A 25,749-nucleotide genomic window follows, 5' to 3' on the forward strand; every position below is an offset into this window, starting at 1 on the left:
TTTTTATTGTATGATTTTCCTTTTGTATTGTATACTTTTCTATTTGTATTGTAAAATTATACAATACAAATGGAAATTTATAGAATACAAATGGAAAATTAAACAATTCTAGTGGAAAATTATAGAATACAAATAAAAATCATACAATACAAATGAAAAATTATACAATACAAAAGAAAAATAATACAATACAAATAAAAAATTATACAATACAAATGGAAAATTATGCAATACAAATTAAATATGATACAATACAAATGGGGAAATTACAGAATATAAATGGAAAATTATACAATACAAATGGAAAAGATCGAATATTGTAACGTTTGACATACCATAAAAATGACCTTGTTTTGACATATTATATAACTGTTTAATTTTCCTTTTGTATTGTATAATTTTCTATTTGTATTTTAAAATTATACAATACAAATGGAAATTTATAGAATACAAATGGAAAATTATATAATACAAATGGAAAATTAAGCAATACAAATGGAAAATTATAGAATACAAATAAAAATTATACAATACAAATGAAAAATTGTACAATATAAATGAAAAATTATACAATGCAAATTGAAAATTATACAATACAAATGAAAAATTATACAATGCAAAATTACCTTGTTTTGACATATTATATAATACATATCATTAATTGTGATTGGATGTATTTTATATGTATATCATATATTAATGTTCCGCATACTAATATATCAACATTTTGGAAAAGTAGAAATACTTCTACTTCTACTGGTAAGTGGCCTCCGTCAAAATGCTGACTATTTTGCCACTAGGTGTGCGCATGTTTTTTTAAAAAAAAAAATAAATAAATAATGTGAAAGTCTATTTACAGGTGAGTTTAAAAATAGACAATTAGGCTGGTGACTTATTGGCGGAGACGAGCCTTGAAGCAGTCAAGGCTCGGTGCCATCACAGTAGAGGTGGGTAAGACATTTCACTCCTTGATGGTACGTGGGTAGAATGACTCCTTCCTCACTGAAGTTCGGCATGGAGGTATTTGGAATGCCAGAGTATTGTTGTTTCTAGATGTTCTGTCTAGTGTTCTAAGTTTCTGGCTTGTGTCAATCTGAACTTTGTTGTTAACCAGTTTGTACATGACACTGAGGCTGGCTATCCTTTGCCTCTCTTCTAATGATGGCCACTCCAGCTGATCGAGCATTTCGGTCACAGACGAGGTGTTGTGATATCTGTTGTGTACATACCGAGCTGCTCTGCGCTGAATCATTTCAATTTTGTTAATATCTGACTTTTGATAAGGATTCCAGGCCGAACTGGCATACTCTACAGTTGGTCTTACTAATGATTTGTACACTTTCTCCTTGATGTTGCTATTACTTATATTGATATTTCTTATGAGAAAGCCGATGGTACTGTTTGCTTTAGCGGCGATGTTATTTATATGTTGAGTCCACTTCAAGTCTGACGAGATGGTAACGCCTAGATATTTTGCAGAAGGGATATGCTCTAATTGGTGGCCATGTAAGATATAGTTCTTCTTGATGACTCTACGATTCCTGGTGATGCTTAGCACGTTACATTTTTCTGGGTGGAACCTCATGAGCCATTTATTTTCCCAGACTGCTAGTTGGTTAAGGTCTTCCTGCAACTTCTCTGCATCTGCATCTGATGTGATGGTCATGTATACTACGGTATCATCAGCGAAGAGTCGTACAGTTGATAGAAGGCCCTCTGGCATGTCATTAATATAAAAAAGAAAGAGACTGGGTCCGAGGACCGAACCTTGGGGTACGCCTGAGTCTACTGACACCTCTTCAGATGATTCCCCCTCCACGACCACCCTTTGCCTGCGGTTGGTAAGGAAGCTTTTGATCCACTGATTGGTCTTTCCATTTATTCCATAATGGTTGAGTTTGTGAATTAGGAGACTATGGCTCACTTTATCAAATGCTTTGGAGAAGTCCATAATAAGGCAGTCTGTCTGTTTTCCCTTGTCTATATTGATAGTGATATCATCAATGAACTCTATAAGTTGGGTTTCGCATGAAAGACCACGACGGAACCCATGCTGGAATGGGTATATGATGTTGTTAAAATCGGCATGGTTCATGATGTGGCTAGTGACGATGTGCTCCATGATCTTGCTGGAGATGCATGTTAATGACACCGGCCTATAGTTCACTGCCTCATATTTCTTTCCTTTTTTGTATATGGGGCAGATGTTGGCTGATTTCCATACTGCTGGTATCTCTCCAGTTTGATAAGAATGATTAAAAATCACAGTAAGGATTGGGGCCACATCATCTGCTAGTTCTTTGAGAATCCTCGGTGTTATGTTATCTGGTCCTGGAGCTTTGGTTACATTCAGCCCCTTAAGTAGCTTGCGGACTCCGTTTACTGTTATGTTTAGGTCTTCAATCTCGAGATATTCACCCTTCATGTTGCATCGCTTAGAAAACTCCTCATCTGTGGTATCCACTTTTTCCGAGAAGGCTTCTTTAAACTGTTCATTTAAGATATTTGCCTAGTCTACTGAATCCTGGTGAAGAAGGCCGCCCTTTTTTAAAGGTGGTATGCTATTATATATAATACATGTAATAAAAAAAATCATTTAAAAATCATCAATATTTTGCAAAGAGAAATCGTACTGAATTAAATTAATTAATGTAAAGTGCAAACCGGGTCATGAACAAACGAACATTTCTCGATATATTATCATGTTTAATATATACTATATAACATATCCTGATATATTTTTTTATTGTATAAACAGCAATTTCCAACCTACATTGTTGGTCCCGAGTATGTTCTGTAAACTGCATTTCAGTACTATGAGAAGATCATACATAAAAACATATATTTTTCATCCTCCGCGTCAATAAACAATATTTCCTCATTTTTGTAACCCAAGATCTCCGATTGTCTCGAAAGACAGACAGCCAAGAGAGAGCGCTGAATTATTCGCATAATACGACCTCGATTGTGACGTCAATGCGTTTATGACGTTACAATCCTAGTTTTCCTAAACTACCCACAACAAGGAGGACGCCGAAAGGTACGCAACATTGGTCTGTTGAATTTTAGCGAAATCTTGTTAAACATTTTGAAATTTATCTGGCTATAAATATAATGAAAATGAAATATACGTGTATAATCAAAATGTAACAATTATATGCTAATTTCCAATGGATTATTCATGACTGTGGCTACATATGTACCTTCTCTATTTTAGAATTGTTGTATAGCGATGGAGAGTTATAAAGCATTGGATTATAAATTGAATCCCGGATATTTTAATATATCCTCTGATGACAGAGTGAAAATGGTAAGATAATTCATATTCGAAAAAATTAGTGTCGGTAATAATTTGTACCAATATCCCTTTGCTACCCCGATTTATACTTCAACTGATGTAATAATATTAATTTTTCAGATGGAATTTGTTCCACAAAGAAAGATTCTAAAAACTATTGAAAATATTCAACACATGAATGAAAAAAATGCTGCTGTTAATGTAAGTGTTCATTTAAATTTAAAATACGCATAAAAATTTATTCCATTTTATTACATTGTACATGTACTTTTGTAAAACCATTCTACAAACGTGATAGTTATTTCTTCAAATCGTCAATGATAATTTGATAATGTTCTCATGGAAATATTAAATTTACAATTTTATGTTAAAATATTGACATCAATAGTCCTGATTTGAAGGTATGAAGAAATATACAGCAATATAACGCACATGTACATTTTATTTGCATTGTAGGACTTTCTGCCGCGTTGGGCGTCCGAGAAACATTTTTCGTCTCTGTCGTCAAGAGGAAAGTTAACACATGTAACATTCGTCACTGTCCTTAGATATATTCACTGATAATGTAATAAAGTGTATGTCTAGCGTTTTGGGGAAAAAAATTGTCTGCCTTTTTAATTACAATATCGTGGCGATATCGTAACTGGTTAAGTGCTCTTCTCTCAAGTTGAGATAAATTATCAGAGCATTTTTTTATTTGAATTGAGGAAAGTTCAAGTTTGGTCTTATCGATGTAGGTTTCAAGTGCAACAATCATCTTAGGTGGTTCATATCCACTCTTTGTGTAGAAAGGATGAATCTCATCGTTATTAGTCTTGAAATTGAACTTACATCTCATTTTACGTGCAAGTTCATCAAAATCTTTGAGTAAGTCGTTTTTTTACTACAAGCACTGTTATCACACCGCCGAAACACTAATTTAGTGTCGGATCTAAGTCACGAACCCCGTTTTCACTTAGATCCGACACTAAATTAGTGTTTCGGCGGTGTGATAACAGTGCTAACAGATTTTGATTCACTCGATGTCAAATCGGACAATTTCTCTACTACTGTGTCCATTGCCTGTGATAATTTCACTGAAAAACTGGGAACACGACACCAACTGGCCTGTGCCCGAGAGGGAATTTATTTTTCAATGAAAAATAATACGTTGCCACCATTTATGAAATGGAATATCAGCTGCAATCCCAATCTTGGAGATAAGGACATTGACATTTTGTTCCAATCTCTTTGGAAGGAAAAGGCTGATTCTTTGAAGAAGGAATTTATGCAAGAATCCATCAAATTCTTGGAGGATAAAATTGAAGAAACTAATAATCAATTAAAAGAAATCAGACATGAGGCTCTCCAAAAAATCGGAACAGCCACTTCCACCTCAGGATTAGCCCGAAACGAGCTTAATACCCGTATGAATGCCAGCAAGGAAAAATTTGATAAGGAACTGTTGCAATTTTGCACAGCAATTAGAACCAAACCTTAACAGGCGGCTGGAAAAAACAAATCCACTACCGGTACCTCATATAGAGGAGGCAAAGGCAAAGGACATAAAGGGCGAAAATTTTCACCTTACTAAGTGACTTTAATGTCCATTTATAAAAACTTGAGTGTATCACTCATGCGCAACTGAACTGATTCGCTATACTAAAGTGACTCTGTTGTCCGATTATTATATGTGAGTGTATCACTCTTAACTCTAACGAACTTATCCCTATGGGAATTAGTCATTTCTTTAAAGTATCATTCGCTATTGATTACATACTGTGACAAATTATGTTCTGTGAATGATCAATGAATAAAAAATTCATTTCCTTTGGAATTTTGCTATCTTATTGATATGCCTTTTGGTAAGGAAATTGTATTTTTAATTTTCTAATTGGTTGGTTCAAACATGATTACGTCGGGATTGTTGAATAATTACGTACAGGATTTGTACGCATGCGCTAGCGGCATTTTTTACCACGTGCGAAGGTTTGCTCACATTTTCACATACACAGCCAACAGAATGGCACGTCGTTTCGATCGAAACATCAAAAGAAGAAAACGATCTATTAGGGCAATGAAATACAAAGCCCGCAAAAATAGAAAGTTCTACTCCAATGTTCTTTATGCAAGAGAACATGTATTCAATCTGACCAAAAACAAGTTAACAGATAGTGAATACTTATTGTTAGCAAAAGGGCTGAAATTCATCCCAACACCTTCGACAAAAGTCGCAAAAAACGACTTACTCAAAGATTTTGATGAACTTGCACGTAAAATGAGATGTAAGTTCAATTTCAAGACTAATAACGATGAGATTCATCCTTTCTACACAAAGAGTGGATATGAACCACCTAAGATGATTGTTGCACTTGAAACCTACATCGATAAGACCAAACTTGAACTTTCCTCAATTCAAATAAAAAAATGCTCTGATAATTTATCTCAACTTGAGAGAAGAGCACTTAACCAGTTACGATATCGCCACGATATTGTAATTAAAAAGGCAGACAAAAACAACATATGTGTTGTTATGAACAAACAAAATTATATTAAGGAGGGCGATCGCCAATTGAACACTAAATATTACGAAATAATTGACGATTTTGATTTATCAGTGCTCCAAAGGAATATTGAAAATAAAATCAATGAACTTAAGGCAAATGGGTATCTAGATAAAGTTACATATAGATTTTTAATGGATATTACGTATCCACGAATAGGTAGATTATACTTACTACCTAAACTTCACAAATAAGATCAGACGATGTTTGATCTTATCAAAGAACAGGGCCACTACAATCAAGAAATCATTTGCCCGGCACGACCTATTATCTCGCAATGCGGGTCGGCGACGGAACGAATCAGCCAATATGTTGATTACTTCCTAATACCAATAGTCAAAACACAATCCACTTACATCAGAGATAGCTCTGATTTCATAATAAAAATAGAAAAACTTAGACCTCAAGCAGAATGCGTAATGGTCAGTTATGATGTAACATCCCTGTATACAAATATGCAGTTCAACGAATTACTCACAGCTGTCAGTGAAGCATACTCTAAATTCAACAAAGGAGAATTTAAAATTCCTTCGCCACCTACAGAAGATCTTCTGTGGTTGTTACAAACAATATTAGAAAATAATGTCTTTGAATTTAATTCTAAGAAATATAAACAAATTATAGGCTGCGCAATGGGCTCAAAATGCAGTCCTGAAGTGTGCGATATTAGAATGTATGAAGTCACTTCGGAAATTCTAAACAAATTTCCATTTCAACATAATATTGTTTATCACGGTCGATATCGAGGTGATGGATTTATAATCTATCATGGGGAAATGGATGAAATTCGTCAATTTTTCCAAATAGCAAATCCACATCATCCTCTTTTAAAATTCACATATGAAATTTCTGACAAAGAAATGAACTTCCTTGACATCACCCTATTTAAGGGAGAAAGGTTTGAATTAGAAGGAATTCTTGATGTCAAAACTTTCATAAAACCTACAAATACTTTCCAGTATCTGGAACGCAATAGTGCACATAGCCCTTCTGTTTTCAAGGGAATCATTAAAGGCGAAATCATTCGTCATTTACGCAATACTAGCGATTCTAATATTTTTCACAATGCGATCGAGAAGTTCAAATTTTCTCCGTTGAAAAGAGGATATAATGAAAATGAGATTAACAGTTCAATGAACAATGTTCTAGAAAATTACAAAAGAGACCATTTAAATCAAAAAAAGAAAGTTAACAGTAATTCTGATATACCATTGGTCATGGTTACAAAATACAACCCAGCCATTAGCAATATCAAAAAGAAATTGCTAAAATACTGGCACACTCTATCAAGAGAGCCCGAACTCAAAGATATATTCAAAGACAAACCAATTATAGCATATAAAAAACACAGGAGTTTAGGAGATCTCCTAACAAGTTCAAAACTTTAATAAAAGTTAGTAAAGCCTCACTTACTGGTCAATTACAATGTAATCAACCATATCATTTACTGACATATCTCAGTCAGAGACAGTTAACAAATTATCGCTTTCTTGCATATTTATTTACACAAACAACTTTCAACTTCATCATATAAGTGGATTCCTGATGATGGCGGACTTATATAACTAATTATAATTAGTATAGAATATCTATTTATTGCTTGGCCTGTTATCAGACCGCCGAAACACTAAATTAGTGTCGGATCTAAGTGAAAACGGGGTTCGTGGCTTGATGGGAGTCACTTTTTTACTACGGATAGCTTCAGACAATTGTCGCAGGTAAACACAGATTTCAAACTTGTTTTTAATTTTCAAAAACGCAAAATTCTAAAGCTACAAATTAAAATAAGCCGAGTTTTCTTCCGTATAAGGCTTAATCATTTTTCGTTCAGCTCGGAGAAAGAATTCATCGAGTGACTTGTGTCTCTACGTGTTGGATTCTGAAGACCTTTATCTTCAGTACATCAAGGATCACTCTTTATGCAACATACACACAAAAAATATACAAATTATCACTCAGAAATAAGGAAAATCTAATTTCGATTTAAATCATCGAGAAAATTTCAGCGTGAAGATTTGATGTTTACAGGCCGTAGGAAGCAATTTCAGTTTGTTTTTTTTTGGGGGGGGGGGGGGGGGGGCACAGCTATACATTTTCAGTTGAGGGGCACTATCAACTACCAAAAATTCCTTGACAAGCAAAAAAAAACGAAAAAAAGGTCATCAGACGTTTTTATTGAGGGGGCACAAGCATATGATAGATATCTTTTCTATAGTAAACTATATAGGGGCAAAATTATTGGGCCCCTCCGTGCCCCCCCCCCGGTTCCTACGGCCATGGTTTATACATGTAATTTTCAGGATTTCTTTAAATAATTCACGCCTTCCCGAATTATAGAAATCGCTGATTTCCAGTCTAATGTTTTTTTAAAATCTTTATCTAGTCTGATGATTTAATCTTTAAAGTATAACTTTTTTTGTACAGAGTGAACACCCCGTCACAGATAGAGAACGCTTGACACACAATTCTTTTACATCTTCAGGAAGAGAACTCACAAAGGAAAATGCGGTACATACTAATACTACATGTAGAATTATTCGATATTTCTTAAGCATATATATATTAGCTGTGTATTATCATTGAGTTTATCTTTTTGTCCCTTGTAGGCTGTGCTCCCCAGAAGAAGACTTTCATTCGGGCAACGTGTGCTCAAGTTTCTGGGGATCAATTAAAGCATGGACATAAAAATGATACTGAAAACACGTCGAAGATATTGCATTTGATATTGGAATATTTATTGTGGTTAAATAGTTACTTTATGTTTTAAGCTATTCCTACCAGCTGTATGTTATATTTTTTTGACTAGTATCTGTTTTATGGATTTATTTTGAGATTAAATCCCTCCAATAATGGAGAATATATTGTGTAATGTTCTTTCTACATTTTCATCATTGACGCTCGTCGAAACTGATCGAAAAAAAACAAGCATTCTGAGAGTATTGCATAAGCAATACTAGTCCCCTACCGGCAAGTGTAATCTGGTTCCCGTAAAAATTGAAAAAGCCATAATTCAGACAAAAATTAATGAAGCGGGACGAAATGCAAATTTGATCTATAAGTAATCAAGGTAAAGCCACATACCAAAAATCAGCTCTATATCTACAAGCGTTTAGAAGAAAATTGCGGAAAACCCTTAAAAATTGAAAAAGCCGTAATTCCGTCAAAAATCAATGAAGCGGAACGAAATGCAAACTTGATCTGTAACTCATCAAGATACACTCACATACCAAAAATCAGCTCAATATCTGCAAGCGTTTAGGAAAAAAGTGCGGAAAACCAAGTGGGACAGACTGACAGACAGACAGAGGGACAGACAGACAGACGGACAGACAGACGGACGGACAGACTCAGAGGAAACCTATAGTCCCCTCCGGTTTCACCGGTAGGGGACTAATAATATAAATAAATGAAACAAATGACTCGTTGATAAGATTTTTTTGATAACTAATTTAACACAATATTAAATGTTTCAATAAGAAATAGTATTACCAAGTTCTCGTTGTATTTTAGATAACTTGGACGCGAACACCCCCCACCCCCCCACCCCCCTCCAAAATAGGATTTTCGAGTTTGGATTTTTTTTTTTTTTTTTTTTTTTTTGGTATGTCAATTTTTTTTAGGCAAGTTGTCCTTTTTGTCTGGCTGCCCCTGTCCCTTTCAAAAACGATACTATGTGTGTGTGAAATTAAGGTAGATTATAATAAAAAAGAATTTGCCATGACCCTGATTGAAGAATATTTGGACGAAGTCATCTAGGGACAAAAGGCCGGTGCATACAGGACGCTGTAAATCAGTTTTTAGTAGTCCTCGTGAAAATTTTCATTAGAGGGTGGACCCGAAATGTCGAGGTGATCAGAGGATCCAAGACCATCAATCTGATTAAAATCAGTTCTTTGTTGCGCTCCGAAATTCTGATAGTCGCTGTACATGCGCACTGACTATTATGAAGAATTCGGAGCATAACAAAGATCTTATTGCAAGTCCATAAACTGAGAGAAGACTTTTAGTCAAAATTTTCAAATCTGTATAACTATAAAAGTTTGTCATAAATTTGCAATAATAAAATTTTCATGTGTTTGGATTAGAATATTAAACAAACTTGTAACTTTTTAAAACAATGTTTGTTGAATAAATATCAAGATATTGAAAATCTGAAGTCTTATAGCTTGATCATCTCACCGTTTAAGGTATTCAATGTATAAAAGTGGGATATTTGTCATTTTCGGTAAATATTCAACTTAATTTACACATGCGATTCAACATATAATCTTTTTATACTCTTCTCCATAGATTATGTATCTCAGTGTTTATTCTACATGAGGCAGAATTGGATTTCTGTATATCCTTTAGCACAGACTCTTACTGCCTATTGTTGATGTATCAGACATATTTTTATTTGTTCTGATATATGTATATTGCATTAAAATAATAATGCACATGTCAACATATATCTACATATGAAACTTAAAAATACCACCAATGTACTAAATGGAAGAATTGCTCTTCATTATAATTATGTTGCATTTTGTCTGTTAATTTATCTGTTATGTTTATGCCCTTTGGGACCTGATTTGGTAATAAATCCTATTCAATTCTATATATAGGTCCCTGGTTATTATAACCTATAGAGCATCTATTTTGCGATATCTAAAAAAAAACTCTCTTAATAGAGTTTTCACGAATCATATATTGATCTTTGGAATATTTTTATATTTTCCTTGATTTGACTGTTTGTTAAAAAGATGTTTTTATCGGAAGTCATTCGAGCTACATATCCGGGAAAATTGGATCCGCTCATGTTTGGTGTGGGCATTTATGCACGCTTGAAAATTTCCAGCGTCATCCGATTCTAAATTCTACTTTCAAAACGACAAAAATAATGATGTCGTAGATTTCACTTTGACTTTCTTGTTGAAAATATTAAGATGGATGTTGATAATGAACTGGAGGGTAAACTGCTACAGCAGTTCAGCTCCATGGGGACAACTGACAAAGAAGTTTTGATCTCGGAATTTCAGAAGTTACTAGAACCAAACCAATTGAATCCAGCAGGATGTGCATTTTTTCTTGATATGAATAACTGGTGAGTGTCTGTTGGTCATTTTCATTTAAGGTTCCATAGAGTTTCTCTTTCAGGACATCTCAATTAGAAAAACAACACTTTTTTTTTACATTGTTCTACAAAATTTGCAATATTTAACAGGAGTGTTCAACCACTCATTGTCCTATAATTTCACTGTCCATTTCTTCTATAATACATAAGTCCTTTTAAAGAAAAGTAATACGTAGTAAAAACATCATAGAATAAATCAGAATAAGAAGAATTAGCCAAATTTCTTCAGTGCCTCGGAAGGTCAAACAGGCCCCGCTATTCAAAAAATGATGGGGGCCATTTTTTAAATATAAGGGGCAGAGAAAAAATACATTAGGTCCATTCAAAAATATTTCATGGTATAATGCTATGATAATGCATATATTTCAATAACAGAATTTAGGAAAATAAAAAAAAAGGTGATAGGAGTTGATAAATCATCGTATCTGACAATGACTTGTGGAAATGACTTTCTGTTCCAGAACTTAGTAAATCATTCATCATCTAACAGCAAGTATTTTGAAAATTATATTTTAACCAAAAGTTAAAACCAAAAGCCAATTCAGAGATTGAGGTACAGGCCAAGATAAGTAGATTTTGTTGATGTTGTATTTCATTGTAATGATTGTATTAAGGGTAATATTTTCCGTGTGCATGACTTCGCAAAGTTAAAATATTTGTGATGCTGTGCTCAGCCATCCAAAATGACTTGTTGATACTTACAAACCATGTGCAAGGAAAAGTTTCTGTTTATTTACCAGTGGAATGTTAATATGTTGAATGATGGTTCTGATTTTTTATATATGCTACATCACAGATTCCATCTAACTTTGATGAAGAATGAAGAGCGCATTTTTTTTGCAGTGCACCATTTACTGGCATAGTGTGCATTTGGCGCAGCCCCTTCTCAGGCCCAGTTTCTTTGCTAGACTTGCAATGACATACCAAACCTTCATGTATACATTTGTACATTTATATGTCAAGGCATAGTACACAGGTCTAGTACAATCAATAGCTTGAGAATGACTTTAAATTCTAGTGAGGCAAAAACCATAAATGCAGGCCCGGGGGGGTGGGGGGGGGGTGGGTTATAATACAGAATTTTTTTCAATTTTACCATTTTCCTTACTGAAGACTTCAGCATGCAGATGTGATGCTTCATATTGTATAAGTATTCTAAAGAGTTAATTTATATGTTTTCTCAAACTTTTTACACATTCAAAGGTGATTACATGTTTTATTTCACTTTGTTTTTATTTCTTTAAAACTTTAATGGCATTTGGACCTTGGGATATGTGAATTTTCTTCCGATCTTAATGATACTATAAATGTTAAACATAGATTTGCTTAAAAGTTAAATAAATTGCAGTTAATTTTGAATACAAAATATTTTCTGCAATGTATTTTTGATTATGGGAGGGGATGGTGGTGGTGAAAAATCTAGTGAAGCTGTTGCTTCCTTGCCACAATGGAAGCTATGCCCCTTGTAGAAATTGTACTGGACCTGGTACATTCAGAGACACAAAGAATGTTATAAAATTTATGAGACCATCTCTTATACATTCAGAAGAGTAGGACAATAAATTACTAGTTCTAATGACCATCTGAAAGAAAAAATCAACAATTTTTGTTGTGACGGAAAGGTTCATGACATGAATTGCCTGCTCTCACTCATACACTCTCCATTACATCTGGCTATGCCATTAGATTAGCTCCTGAATTTTTCTTGATGGGAACAATTTATACAATTCCTGATATCTACTTATTGGTACAATGTCTCATTAAAATCTGAAGGTAGAAGGAAGATATTCTGCTGCTGCAGAAAGACCAGAGTGAACAATGTAGTTTGAAGTGCACATATCAATGTAGTGTACAATAGGTGTATATAAAGTTGTTTACAGTCTGTTCTTGATAACCAGGAACATACCTTATGTATTGTCATCCTGTTAAATAGAACTTATGAGACTATCATGAGATCTACATAAATGAACAAATGTACCAGATATCATGCAGATCCTCAACTTATATAATTATTACATGCTTGAATATGTTGAAGATTCTTTTAGTGTCTGTACAGGGATAGACATTAACTTTCAGATTCACTTGCCCTTCGGGCAAGTGATCTCAAACTTTGACTTGTCCGAATGCAAAACTTGGTTGCCAAATTAGGATGGAACTTAAGACGAAAATTATTAATTACTGCAAACGTTATGAAAAGAAAAAATGTGACAAAATACGCTACTGTCAATTTGGCAAGTTGAGCTACCTGGTACCTGAAAAAATTTTGATCCTGCATTTGTACATAAATGTATACCGCTTGTAAATGTACTTGTAAATGTAACCTGTTAGCACACACTGGCATGCAGCAATAACCCTCAATTTCCTTTTTAAATATCATATTTTTTAAAATTATTTGCGGTAGGATCATTTTGTAATTCGTGATTTTCAACGATAACTGTGAAGCAACGCTTAAGGAAGATAGTTGCTACAAAACATACATCTTACCTTGATCAGGATACAACGTGTTACACTGTACTTGTATTCTGTGCTTGAATAATCTAATTTCCTAATAAGAAGTTAACAAAATTTTGTTAGACGTAGAGTGTATTTCCTACGAAAGAAAACAACAAACTCGATTTTTAAATGAACGGTATAATCCAGAAATGCTACCAAGGAATTTCAAATGCAAAACATTGTCAGTCAGGTGCGTGGCGGAAATCAAGTGTTCAATTTATTGTTTTATTTATAAATTAATGTAAACTAAATAAATATGTACATTTGTATCAGAAAAATTCACTTGCCCGATCGGACAAGTATGTCGACAATTTCACTTGCCCGAACTGAGAATTTACTTGTCCCGGGCAATCGGACAACCATTAATGTCGATCCCTGCTGTAATTGCATATGCATAATGAAGAGAAAAAATGCTTTGTAGGAATTTACAGGCAGCAATATGCTCATACTATGATTATGACCAACCAACAGTGCAACTGCAAGTTCCTTGTATGAAGTTTGTCAAAGATGTGACGATTGGAGAGGGAGAGGCTGTTCCTCCCAACACCACATTTACCAAAACATGGAGAATACAAAACTCAGGTGAGGATACCAGTCACACTTCACTGAAAATGAATAATATCAAGAGAATTTTTTCTGAATTTAGCAGTATACATGCATGCATTTAACACATTAAATGAATTCACACATTATAATGCAGGAGATGACCGATGGCCACCAGGCTGTAACCTACGGTACTGTACAGGTGACAATTTAAGTAACACAGATCGTGCTATTGTGGATGCTTTACTACCTGGTCAGGTAACAGATGTAAGTGTGGAAATGCACAGTCCCTCCAACACAGGTGTTTACCAGAGTCAGTGGAGGTTATCCACACCTACAGGAATGTTTTTTGGAGGTTTGTCCATTTTGTTGAAATGTGTGTTAGGCAAAAATGCTACATATATATAGTCCAGTTTCCTGTCTCAAGGAAAATTATAATAGATATGTTAGATTTTTTAAAAAAATTCCAAAGTATGTTTTTTAAATATCAAACTTGACTTTTCATAAAATCATTTGACAATCCTTACAAAGAATATATGTTCTGAATGTGATAGAAATGTGAAGCAACAATATAAAGGGGCTTGGACACTGATTTGAGATTACTATCTTCCAATATTTCCATTTCTATTTGTTTTCTCTGTGATAACTCTTTAAAAGTTCTTGATCACTCTACCGGAATGCAAATTTCGCCTAGCGAAAGGTCAGGAGTGAAGAAGGCTTAATATGCATGTAATTCTCGTGTGGCTGTCTTTGATCTGACTCTAAGGAGGCCTAATGTGCATTTAATTCTCATGCGGCTGTCTATGGTTTGACGTCAGTGACCGGGGATTATTGAAATTGACATGTGAGGCCTCGTGTAATTTATCTATTAGTCTACATTTTTAAAATCTAAATTTACAATTTTATTTCACAATAAAATGGAAATATAAGGAATCACTGTCTAGTTAGTAGAGTATGCCAGGGACATCAACGATAGTTGGAAACGTGGGATAATTTTCGCATAATGAGCTTCGCCCGTTATGCAAATTATTCCACATTTCCAACTATCGTTGATGCCCTGGCATACTCTACTAACTAGACAGTGATTCCTTATTAGTTAAATATATTCAGTATAATATCATGAACTATATGTTACCGGAGCATTTCTCACTGAAATAATATAAAAGTCTGTTTAGAATCTCCTTTTTTTTTTTTAACATATCCTGCCATGAACCATCTTGCATGAATGACAAATCTCGAGATACATGTATACCAAGTGCTTTTTTTAAATTGCTCAAGTGATATGTAGTTTTAGTTGTTTAAGGAACCATTTGTATCTAATGAATCCTACTGAACACTTTTTGATATGAGACCTGTCTCTCACTTAGAAAGATAAAAATCATTAAAGTGAGTCTCACATTCTAGGAATTATTTTAAGAACCCCTCAAACTCTGCCTAAATATGCATATTATATGAATAAAAATAAATAAGGATATAGTAAATATCTTTATTACATTTTCAACAGTGAAATACTGTGATTTATTCATTGAATAAAAGTGATATTCTCTCACAGTGTGAAAGGATACCAAAAGTGATATTCTCTCACAGTGTGAAAGGATATCAAAGTAAGTAAAATATAATTTCTGGCCTGTAATAAGATTGATATAGTAACTAAATCATCTTGACAGAGACTAAAACTGCCAATTTCTTCCCAAATATGTTGCTAAAATCCATGCTATGTAATGTTTTCAATCACACAACTTCTAAGCTATGACGTCTCAACCGCTCAACTATGACGTCAAGTCTATGACACTGTGTTAAGAAAAGACAGAGGCAAAGGGAAAATCAAAGAAAATGTAATAAACAGAAAATTCAATGTTTTGTAGATGAATATGGAATTTATTTCACTCGTGAGACAGGATTTTTTGATATTTTCACTCGTGCTTCGCACTCGTGAAAATATCAAAAAATCCTGTCCCACTCGTGAAATAAATTCCATATTCATCTACAAAACATTGAATATCCTCTATATATATAATTTTATTTCTCTATTACAGATGTGATATGGGTGATTATTCAGGTAGATATTGGAGGATTATTAGATATAACTCAGAAAATGTCTAAATTTGGGACGGACTCACAAGGGCATTCTAGTCATGCTCAGCCTTTACCAAATCCTTTTGCTTCCCCTGTGAAAAGTAACATTAGTGAAATCCCAAGACCAAGTTTTTCCCCACAGCACTTATCATTCCCAGGAAGTCCTGTCAGTAATATGTCTCCTAATTCTTCAATGACTGCCCAGTCAGGAAGCCCATTTGCTGCACAACTGAGCCCGGCTTCTAATACCATGGCAGGAAGTCCGTATTCTCAACAGATGACTTCTACAGTCACAAATAGTTTTTCTGCTGCATGCTCACTCTTTCAGGTAAGATTTTAGTTCAGAAGTTCATACAATATTGCAATTTTTCAACATAAAAAAAGGAACCATTATTCAGTTAATATTAAAAGTCTGTCTCTTTGGAGAAAGGAGGATTTGAATGAAAAATATTGAAATGTTTCTGATATATCTTCTTTGATACATGTAGTAACACACCTTGCATACAGACTAAAAATTTTTAGGAGCTTATTCATTTGTTTGATAATATTTTTTTTCCATCAAAGATTGTGACACAAAAACACCATTCATTGTATATTTCCTGTAAAGTGCTTGTGAATAGTAATCAGACATAAAATTTTGTTAGGACTAGGGCCATTTTTTTTCTATATTTAGTGAGGTTGAGAGGAAGGCCAAAGTCCAAAGATTTCTTACACAAACATTCACAATTCTATAAACATAGATTATTTTGAAATTCCCATGGTAAATCTCAAAGTATATTAATAGAGCCAGGAATTTTTGTTTTAGAAAAATCAACAGATATGAAATAATGTACAACACATATAACTGCTGTTTTTAGAATTTTTTAATTTATTTTTTCAGACACAACCAGATAAATCCTGTGATCTCCAAGACTCCACATCTGAATTAGACATATCTTAGCATTGATTAGAAGACTTTCTTACAAGTATAACAAACACTGACTCACACGGGAAATGGGACTCAATGACTACACCACAAAGACATAGAACTTATTTCCATCTTTGTTTTAAGGGAGCCGACTGGGGTTTTATTTGTGTGAGTGTGTGTATAAAAACTACCATAGAGAAACTATTTATTTATATACCATGTTAAGCCTACACTTACTTCAGTGTACATGCAAAGTTTCAGAAAAAATCTATCGGCTGAGTATTTTTTAGGAACCATCTCAAAATACAGTTACATTTACTATAGGATTGTATTGAGAAATGCTTTTTTTTGTATTTCAAAGCAAATTACAAAAATACTACAATAGACTTTTTTTCCTCAGATTTTAACATGTGATAAGTAATACTATACCAAGCATTATATATAAGAAATACCAAATTCCACAGTTTGGTTTCCAGAGGGGGCATCTCAAAGTGTCAAATTTACGAAATTTTCCTGTTTTTATGGAATACTTCAAAATATGACAGATATTAAGGATTTATACAGAAAATAACCAGAAATAATTGAGGTTTTCAAATCTCTTTGTTTAAAATTTGAAGAGCATCTATTTTACCGGTATACTTTTTCTTTTCTAATGCTTTTTGTGACCCCCTCTTTAATAACTTCAGTTTATCATACAATGTAACATCAAAGACACAAAAATGACGTCCATATACCTATCGGTTACAAAATCATCTTAAAAGTATATAAAGTAAGATTTTTTACTCCTGCTTCCTTAATTGTGTTAAATTTGATAAACTCTGTTAATATTAACATTTTTATTTAATACACTGGATGAAGTATTGAGTAATGGAAACCCCAGTCAGCCCCCCTTAACAGATTAAACTGTATTTTGTATTTATAGAAGTGATGATGATGATTTGTAAAGTGTGAACATATCAAGGATCGATTTTAAAAAGTTAATTTTCTCTTGTATCTGATAAAAATCTGTCTTGTTCAAACTTAAAGGAATTGAAAAACAAGGAAAAAGTAAGTTTGTACATTGCTAAACCTAGATGTTCAGTGTTTTATGCAATGTTCAGTTTTCAACCAGAGCTGACATAAGCTTTTAACCAAAATGAAGATGTTTTATTACAGTTTTACGTATCTTTGAGGATTCCGGCTTCTTGTATATCTACATTTCCCAGTACACAATATACATGTATGTGCATGCATGAAAATGATACTTTTGTTGGATTCTGACATAAAAATAAAAGCTTCTTGACTGAGAAGCATAAATGTGAACTAATAAACTGCCTTGTGTTGTTCAAAGCAAACATAACACCAAAATTGTAATTAAGCTTTATTGAACTTAAGGTCTTGCATTCAACAGGAGTTATCCCAATCCTGCTATGCCTAAACTGCCAAATATATGCTGCCAAATCGAAGGATTTATGAAATGATAAACAAAGGTTATCAAATATTACAAAGCTCACCTCAACAAATGTTGTCTTAGAGTTAAGGCAGAATCTTACACCAGGCCCCAGGATCATGAAATAGACTTAAGTCAAATTTTCTATTGCCTTTGAAATGTTTGATAATTATTGAATTAATCTCTAAATTTGCAAATAACAACACTTGTGAAGCAAAATTGAAAATTAGTTTAAGTTTGGTCTGCTTGACCTCTACAACATTTTAGCACAACATTAAAATTTTGACTTAAGCTTAAATTGTTTCATGATCCTGGGGTCAGGCCTCAGAAACATGAAACAGTTTTAGACTTGGGTCCGAATTGTACATTATCTTTTTATTATAGAAAACACAAATCTGAAATGTTATTAAAATTGTTTTCCTTTTATGTTGTTCATTATAATTTTCAAATGTTAGTAAATAATAATTAAACATTTTATGAATTACTAATTAAAAATGTTTATTTCATGACCCGGGCTAGATGAATGTTCCTGTAGTGTGCATCTCTTGCTGCAATATTCATGTAGGCAAGGTTCTGGTAGCCTACTTTCGAATGCACCTGTTCCAAAAACTTCAATCATCCAGAAATTGTAGGTCAGATCCCGCATCTGATTGAAGCCTAGTAGTGAACATCCTAGATGCATCAGCCATGCAAACTAGGTCACCATAGGGCTTATAGTTAGTTGGAGTTTGATTTGCTCCAAACTCTTGAATCTGTTCAATTATCTAGGAAATGTAGGTCAATTCAGCATCTGAAGTAAGTCTTAAGTGTGCAAGTTTGGTCTTTCTAGGGCGTATACAATTTAGTCACTTGAAAATTGACCTGTACCCAAAACTTAAACTATTCAATAATCTAGTTGCAGAACTGTAGCTCCCAGGCAAAAATTAATGACAGTCTATGATCGTCCATCCCAATTTTATCAGACCAGCGAGCTACAGATCAACACTATCAATAATTCAGAATATCTAAAAATATAGGTCAGATCCAGTATCCGAAGCAAGTCTGGTAGTATGCGTCCCTAAATGCACCATACATGCAAGTACGGTCATCAAATGCCTTATAGTTACTTTAAAATGGACTTGCTCCAAAAACTTAAACCTGGTCATTCATCTGGAAAATTTCGGTCAAATCCAGCATCTGTAGCAAGTTACCCATAAAAAATACGGGTCATATCCATCACTCAAAGCAAGTCTGGTAGTGTGAATCCCAAAGATGTATCATTAATGCATGCAAGACAAATTCGATCTTAGTAGGGCTCTCAGGTACTTAGCAATGGACTTGCTCCTAAAAATTAAACCGACACACGAAGCTGGAAGTATAGCATAAGGCCATCTTCACTTCGTCGAGGTGAGTTGAAAAGGAAAATTAAATTTGAAAAAGAATTAAGAGAAAGCAAGAGTTACCAGTTATTCTGGCTTTTTTTTACGATTGGCTTCGTGTGTTTGTTTAAAGCAATATGAGCTGCAACTTTGATGTCGGAAATTTTTGTAGCAATATAGTACTTAACTATTTCAATGACAGAAAAAAGAATGTTTATAATCTTGTGTTGTTCATATTTGCGATGGAAGAACTATTTATATGCTTTGATTTAAGCAAATTTACATTATTGTCGTCCTGTACAATATTGATTTTTTTTAACATAATACTATATTCTATTTCATATTTTATCTTATTTATAATATTTTATATTATATTTTAACACTTTATTTTAGTCTAATTGATCATAAAGGTTTAGATAACAAACAGGTTTATCATAACAGCACATTTTTAACAGAAAATAAAATTTTCCAAAATGCAGCTCATATTGCTTTAAAATCAAGCAAATAAACATATATTCTTGATTCGAGATGTATGTAACTGACTTGCTTCTGAAAATCACAGGTGCTTGAAGACAGGAATCCCCCCTTTCGATATAGATCCGCGGGCCGTTTCGACTTTTTCTCATAAATTATCTTTTAATGTCATATTGACATAATCCATACCATCAATTCGAAAAATTACCTAAAACAAACATTTTGTAAAAATATAAATCTCTCTCCCTCTATATATATACAATCAAACCTCGTTATCTCGAATTCAATTGGAAACCGAGAAAAAAAAATTTCGAGATATCGAGGATTAGAGATATCCAGGGTAAAATGAGCAGAGAGTTCTCGTCGGAGATTTACGGAGACAGCCGAGCGTCTGGTTGAACGAGACTAATTTTTCCTTTCAAAATATCGGAATCGTATCGCTAGTTATTTTAATTTGACGCTCAATAATTATTATCGGTCGCCCACGTGGCGCAATGGTTAGAGTGTCTGCTCTAGAGTCGCGAAGTAAGGAGTTGATCCTTACGTCGCGGGTTCGAATTCCACTGTGGGACGTGGAGACCGGTCCTTCGGATGAGACCGTATAAACCGACGTCCCGTGTCGCAGTAGGTGCTGGCACGAAAAAGATCCCTCACTGCTCAATGGCCGTAAGTGCCGAGTATAGGACAAAATTTGTAGCTCTCCACCGGCAAGTGGTGGCGTCTGAGTTCAATCGGGTCAACCACATTGAATGAAATCCACACTGAATGACAAAAGTTTAAATGGTGAAAGACGATTGGATAAAATTACTAGTTTACGGAATCAAGTATGGCTGACCCGATTGAACTCTGAGGCTAATCGAAGGTGAAAATGGAGCTTATCTCTCGAGACGGACGATCAACGGTCCCTCAAATATTGTTAGGATGACCAGAAGCAGTTATATTTTTAAACATTGCTCTAAGATAGAGTGCAACAGATGACAAGTGCGGAAAAATTAAGGTAATGCACGAAAATTGCATGGAAAAAATGGTGTAGGGTTAACGACGGCGACCTAATTCTCGGAAGTTCGAATATTTTTTTCCAAGTTTTAATGAAGTAAGGTAAATGATCAATTTATGACAATAAAGGACAACATTCTGCCTTTCGACTGGCAAGACTTTTTCATGTTTTTTTTTAAAATAAAAATCGAAGTTTTTAGAGTTTGAAGCGAGGCACCGAGGAATTAATGGCGACTCGCTAGGTCTCTTCTACCCTATTATACTATATACCCCATTTTGCTAAGATTGTCTCAAGTCTCTATGGGCACGAGCTCTGCTATTGTTAATGTTTACGTTTCACCGGGTATATTCCATTTTTTAAACTCTGCACACATCACTGAGCACGGACTGACAATACTGGTGAGTTGGTTTTGCTTTCTTACATTTCTACTCTGAATTTTCTGGATTATAGTTTGAATATATATCATTAATACACAACAAAAATTTTACTTTTCTTAAGTATTAAGGATATAAAGTTTGCTTTATGAAAGTGCTAGGATGTATCAATCAAACGCGTCCCGAAATTTGTAGTTAAAAGAAGTTGTTTTTTTTTTTAATTTTATTTCCGTTTGAAATGCTATAGCAACATATAAGTCATGATATTATATCGAAAACTTGAGAAAATATTAACTTCAAATTTGTTTCCAAGCACCTTTAACGTCAAGTTAATAATTGAAATCGCATGAGATATCTCCCCCACTGTGTTGTACGTCTTTGAGGTAGAACCTATGTCGGAAAGTCTTTGTCACAAAATCTTCAAACTTCTTAAAATGATTTATTTTCCCTTGCTTATCCCTCAATTAAAAGGATATGGCATGTTTCCTTATTATCAAATTTTATGTAGTGCAACCTGTGCAACTAGGAAGGATAATTATACATTTCCAATACAGCAATTTTTAGGGATACATGGTCATAAGGAGAATACAGAAATACGTCCTCAAACATCTTCGTTGATAGTACGGAAGCCCATTTAGGACCTATCAAAAATATTTTCGAATTCAATATAACGAATTGTAGAATTTGTTATAACAAATTTGTTGAATTCGTTATAACGAATTCAAAAATTTGTTATAACGACTTAAATTCTTTTAAACGAATTCTAAACTTTGTTATAACAAATTTAATACGTTATAACGAATTCAAAAATTTTGTTATAAAGAATTAAATTCGTTAAATCAAATTCAACAATCAGGACCTATAGAAAAATATGTATGAATTCGATATAATGATTTGTCAAATTCGTTTTAACGAATTTAAATCGTTATAAAAAATTAGAGAATTCGTTTTAACGAATTTAATTCGTTATAACAAGTTTCAGAATTCGTTATAGTAATAGAATTCTCTAGCGTGTTAAAGATTTAGATCAGTAATAGAGGGAACCTGCCCTCAGGAAAACGAATGAAACAATGGAGGTTTATTTATTTATTTTTTTAACGTAGTATGTCATAAAAAGAGTCTCCTTAAGATGTAAAAATTTTTCCTGACCAATCTAGTTTGTAATGGAGAAACACTGAAAGCTCATACCTGATACAAAGATTGCTTATGGCCTGATAGTATGTTATGACCTTGCACCAAGGTCACTTGGGGAACACATAGGTCACTAGGAGAAAAAATGATAATTTTGTCCGGTTTATAACTCTTTAGTGGAAGAAAATGCTTGACAAAAGATTACTTAGCGGGTGTTCTTGATCTTGACCCAAGGACATTTGTATTAATTCATGGTAACTTTCAGAAAAATATATAACTCTCTAATAGAAAATCGTTGATAGCTGATACTTCACATGAAGATTACTTTCGAACTGCGGGTGTGTCAGGACCTTAAACGAAGGTTATTTTTCAAATTCAAAGTCACTTTTAGAAAAATGTATAATTCCTGTCCTAGCCATATGTTGTAAAAGAGAAACATTGGTAGGGGTGAGTTAAAAAAAAATGACCAAACGCATATTTATCAACCCACAATAAAAATACAAGTAATGAAAATAGATTTCTATGTCTCGGCATATGTCTTTAGATAGTGTCTAAATACCTGCCAAATATCTCGTTGATATCTCAATTAACAAAAAAGTTATGCCCCAAAAAATGCTTAAATTGTCAGGAGTACAACACCTTTTTGTGACATTTTGAAATTTCAATATTTTTTGGAGATCTGTGAAATAAATAATGCTTTATGTTGAAAATAAAGACTTTCCTGATAATATTCAAAGTATTGAGCTTTAAATGTGGACTGTAGTTACTTTCGTTTAATCAAGTTGTGGTCATGGCTGATGTTTAAAATAATGTTATAACATGTCAGGAGTGCAACAGAAAAAATTTAGTGTTGCCAAAAAAACATCAATTGTAAAATTCTGAAAGAAAATTAAGACAAAAAAAGATTTTCAAAGTGTAAACAATAACTGATATACATTTTAAAACTTAAAAATGTTATATAAATCACAAGCAGCATTAATGAGAGTCAAGTATATGTGCATACCCAATAATGTCAGGAGTGCAACATTTGATGTTTTACTCCCAAGCATGAAAAAACTATTATCATTATATGATTTTCTGATTTTTATTTTGGAAAATAAAGACACAAATAACATTTTTACCAAATAGATTTATCAATTACAGGATCTGTCTGTGCTTCATATCCATATTTCTATGGTCAGGAGTGCAAGACATTTTTTTTAAAGTTTCAAGTTGTGTGACAAAAACACTTCTATTCATGCTTAAAAGCATTCATTAATTAATAATGATCTTTTTGTATAATTTAATGCTAATTTATTGACAGTTTTATTATTAAAATTCTTCCTTTTTCAATTTTATCAATTCAGATGTGTTTTTATCTTTTCGTGATTTTTTTTTAATGAATGTTAAAAATAAACACACTAAAAATTGTCATAAAATTCAAGTAATTCCTCCTCAACTTCACTGAAACAACAGAACAAGTTATTATGTAATTTTCACTTCACAATTCTACTTTAAAGGCCCCAATGCTTTTGGCCAGGAGTGCAACAAATATGCTGGACTTATAAATCATCCAATAAGAATAAAAATAAAGAAAAAATGATGAGTAGAATTTTTCTGGTGGGTTACTGTGTTTATCCTCTAAAGGAAAATATGCTATAAAATATTTTTTATCTTCTAAATATACATTTAAGCTAGTTTTTTTGCAAAAAAAAAGAATAACTCCAGATAAAATGCGAATTTTAAATACTTTCATCTGTTTTGATTATGAAGTATTGGACTAAAAATATTGCACAATTTCATTACAACTTGATGTTGCCAACACTTTATGAATTTTTGTGTTCTATGGTTTTAATTTTAAATTTTACTGCAGTCAGGAGTGCAACAAAACTGGTTTATAATTACCAATGTTCTTTAACTATCTTTACTAAAAAATAAGTTAAAAAAATGTTTGATACTATTTGATGTTCAAAACACTATGTCTATCAACAAATTACAGAAATTTTACGGTCAATTCAAGGAATAGTTTTCATCATTTCACATATATTTTAAATACAATTTATATATATTACACTTTGCAAATAATCTTGTTTTAAAGTCTTCAAAATATGAAAAACCTGCCGTAAACGATGAAAAATATCAAAACAACAAATTGATTTTCAAAGTAAGAATGGGTTATCGTGTGTTATAATTTTTAAAACAATGTTAAATAAAATACATATCAGATGTCTGGAATGCAACACAATAATGTAACATAGGGTCACTTCAAAATCTAATATTTTTTGTAAGAGAACTCGTATATAAAAAAAATCTGGCTTAGATTTAAAGAATTGACTTGAACGGACAAAAAGTGAATTTTGGGGAATTTTATTGCTTCATGTTTTTTTCATATTAAAACCTTTCAAATCAGAATTGAAAAAATAATGTAAAATAACAATCCAAAATCCAATTTTTTGTCACATACACAAGAGAAGATACTCCTTCAAGGTCTAGATTTAATCATTTATACCCCTTGTACCATTTTGAAGCATAAAAGCTATAATTTCTTGTGATTATGTATTTTAGAAAGTTTTGAAGGTGTAATGATATTTTCATTTTTCAACAGAAATTTTTCTAATAAAAATTCTGAAACTTTTTAATCCAATTGTCTATTCTATTGCCACTTCAGGATTTTAAACTAGAATGCATGTGCAATATGATAATATAAGTGAAAAATATGTTATAAGTAGATGATTTTTTCCAAAAAAAAAATTCAGTTTGGTGGTCATTTTTTTTAATTCACCCGTAGTTTATTCTTAGCACAAGAATTTCTTTTGACCTGAGACTGTATTAAGACCTTGACCCAAGGTTATTTGGGGAAGTTTTATGTAACTGGCAGAGAAAAAGTGTATAATCCGAGTCTGTTTATCATTAGTAACGGATATTTTTGTTATCAAACACTTCTTTTATTTAGCATACAGTCGTTGAAATAATATTTAGGATGATAACATGTAGTATTGAACTCAGCAAGTATAATTAAATAATATTTCAGCCC

General features: G+C 33.1%; 1 protein-coding gene across 1 annotated transcript in view; it reads left to right on the top strand.

The window, feature by feature from the left end:
• LOC133191255 (protein ILRUN-like) overlaps positions 1-18,285 on the top strand; it is a 119,022-nt gene extending 100,737 nt beyond the window's left edge. The window contains exons 2-6 of the mRNA XM_061327010.1: positions 10,752-10,924; positions 13,869-14,029; positions 14,148-14,345; positions 16,027-16,394; positions 16,947-18,285. Of these exons, the coding sequence (XP_061182994.1) occupies positions 10,767-10,924; positions 13,869-14,029; positions 14,148-14,345; positions 16,027-16,394; positions 16,947-17,006 (945 nt within the window). The 5' untranslated portion in view covers positions 10,752-10,766 and the 3' untranslated portion in view covers positions 17,007-18,285. The remainder of the gene's footprint in view (positions 1-10,751; positions 10,925-13,868; positions 14,030-14,147; positions 14,346-16,026; positions 16,395-16,946) is intronic.
• The last annotated feature ends 7,464 nt before the right edge of the window (positions 18,286-25,749 follow it).

Source organism: Saccostrea echinata, unplaced genomic scaffold (genome assembly GCF_033153115.1).
Source record: "Saccostrea echinata isolate AGI-Se365-2 ecotype Australia unplaced genomic scaffold, CSIRO_AGI_Sech_v1 ptg000023l, whole genome shotgun sequence".
Taxonomy (NCBI): Eukaryota; Metazoa; Mollusca; class Bivalvia; order Ostreida; family Ostreidae; genus Saccostrea; species Saccostrea echinata.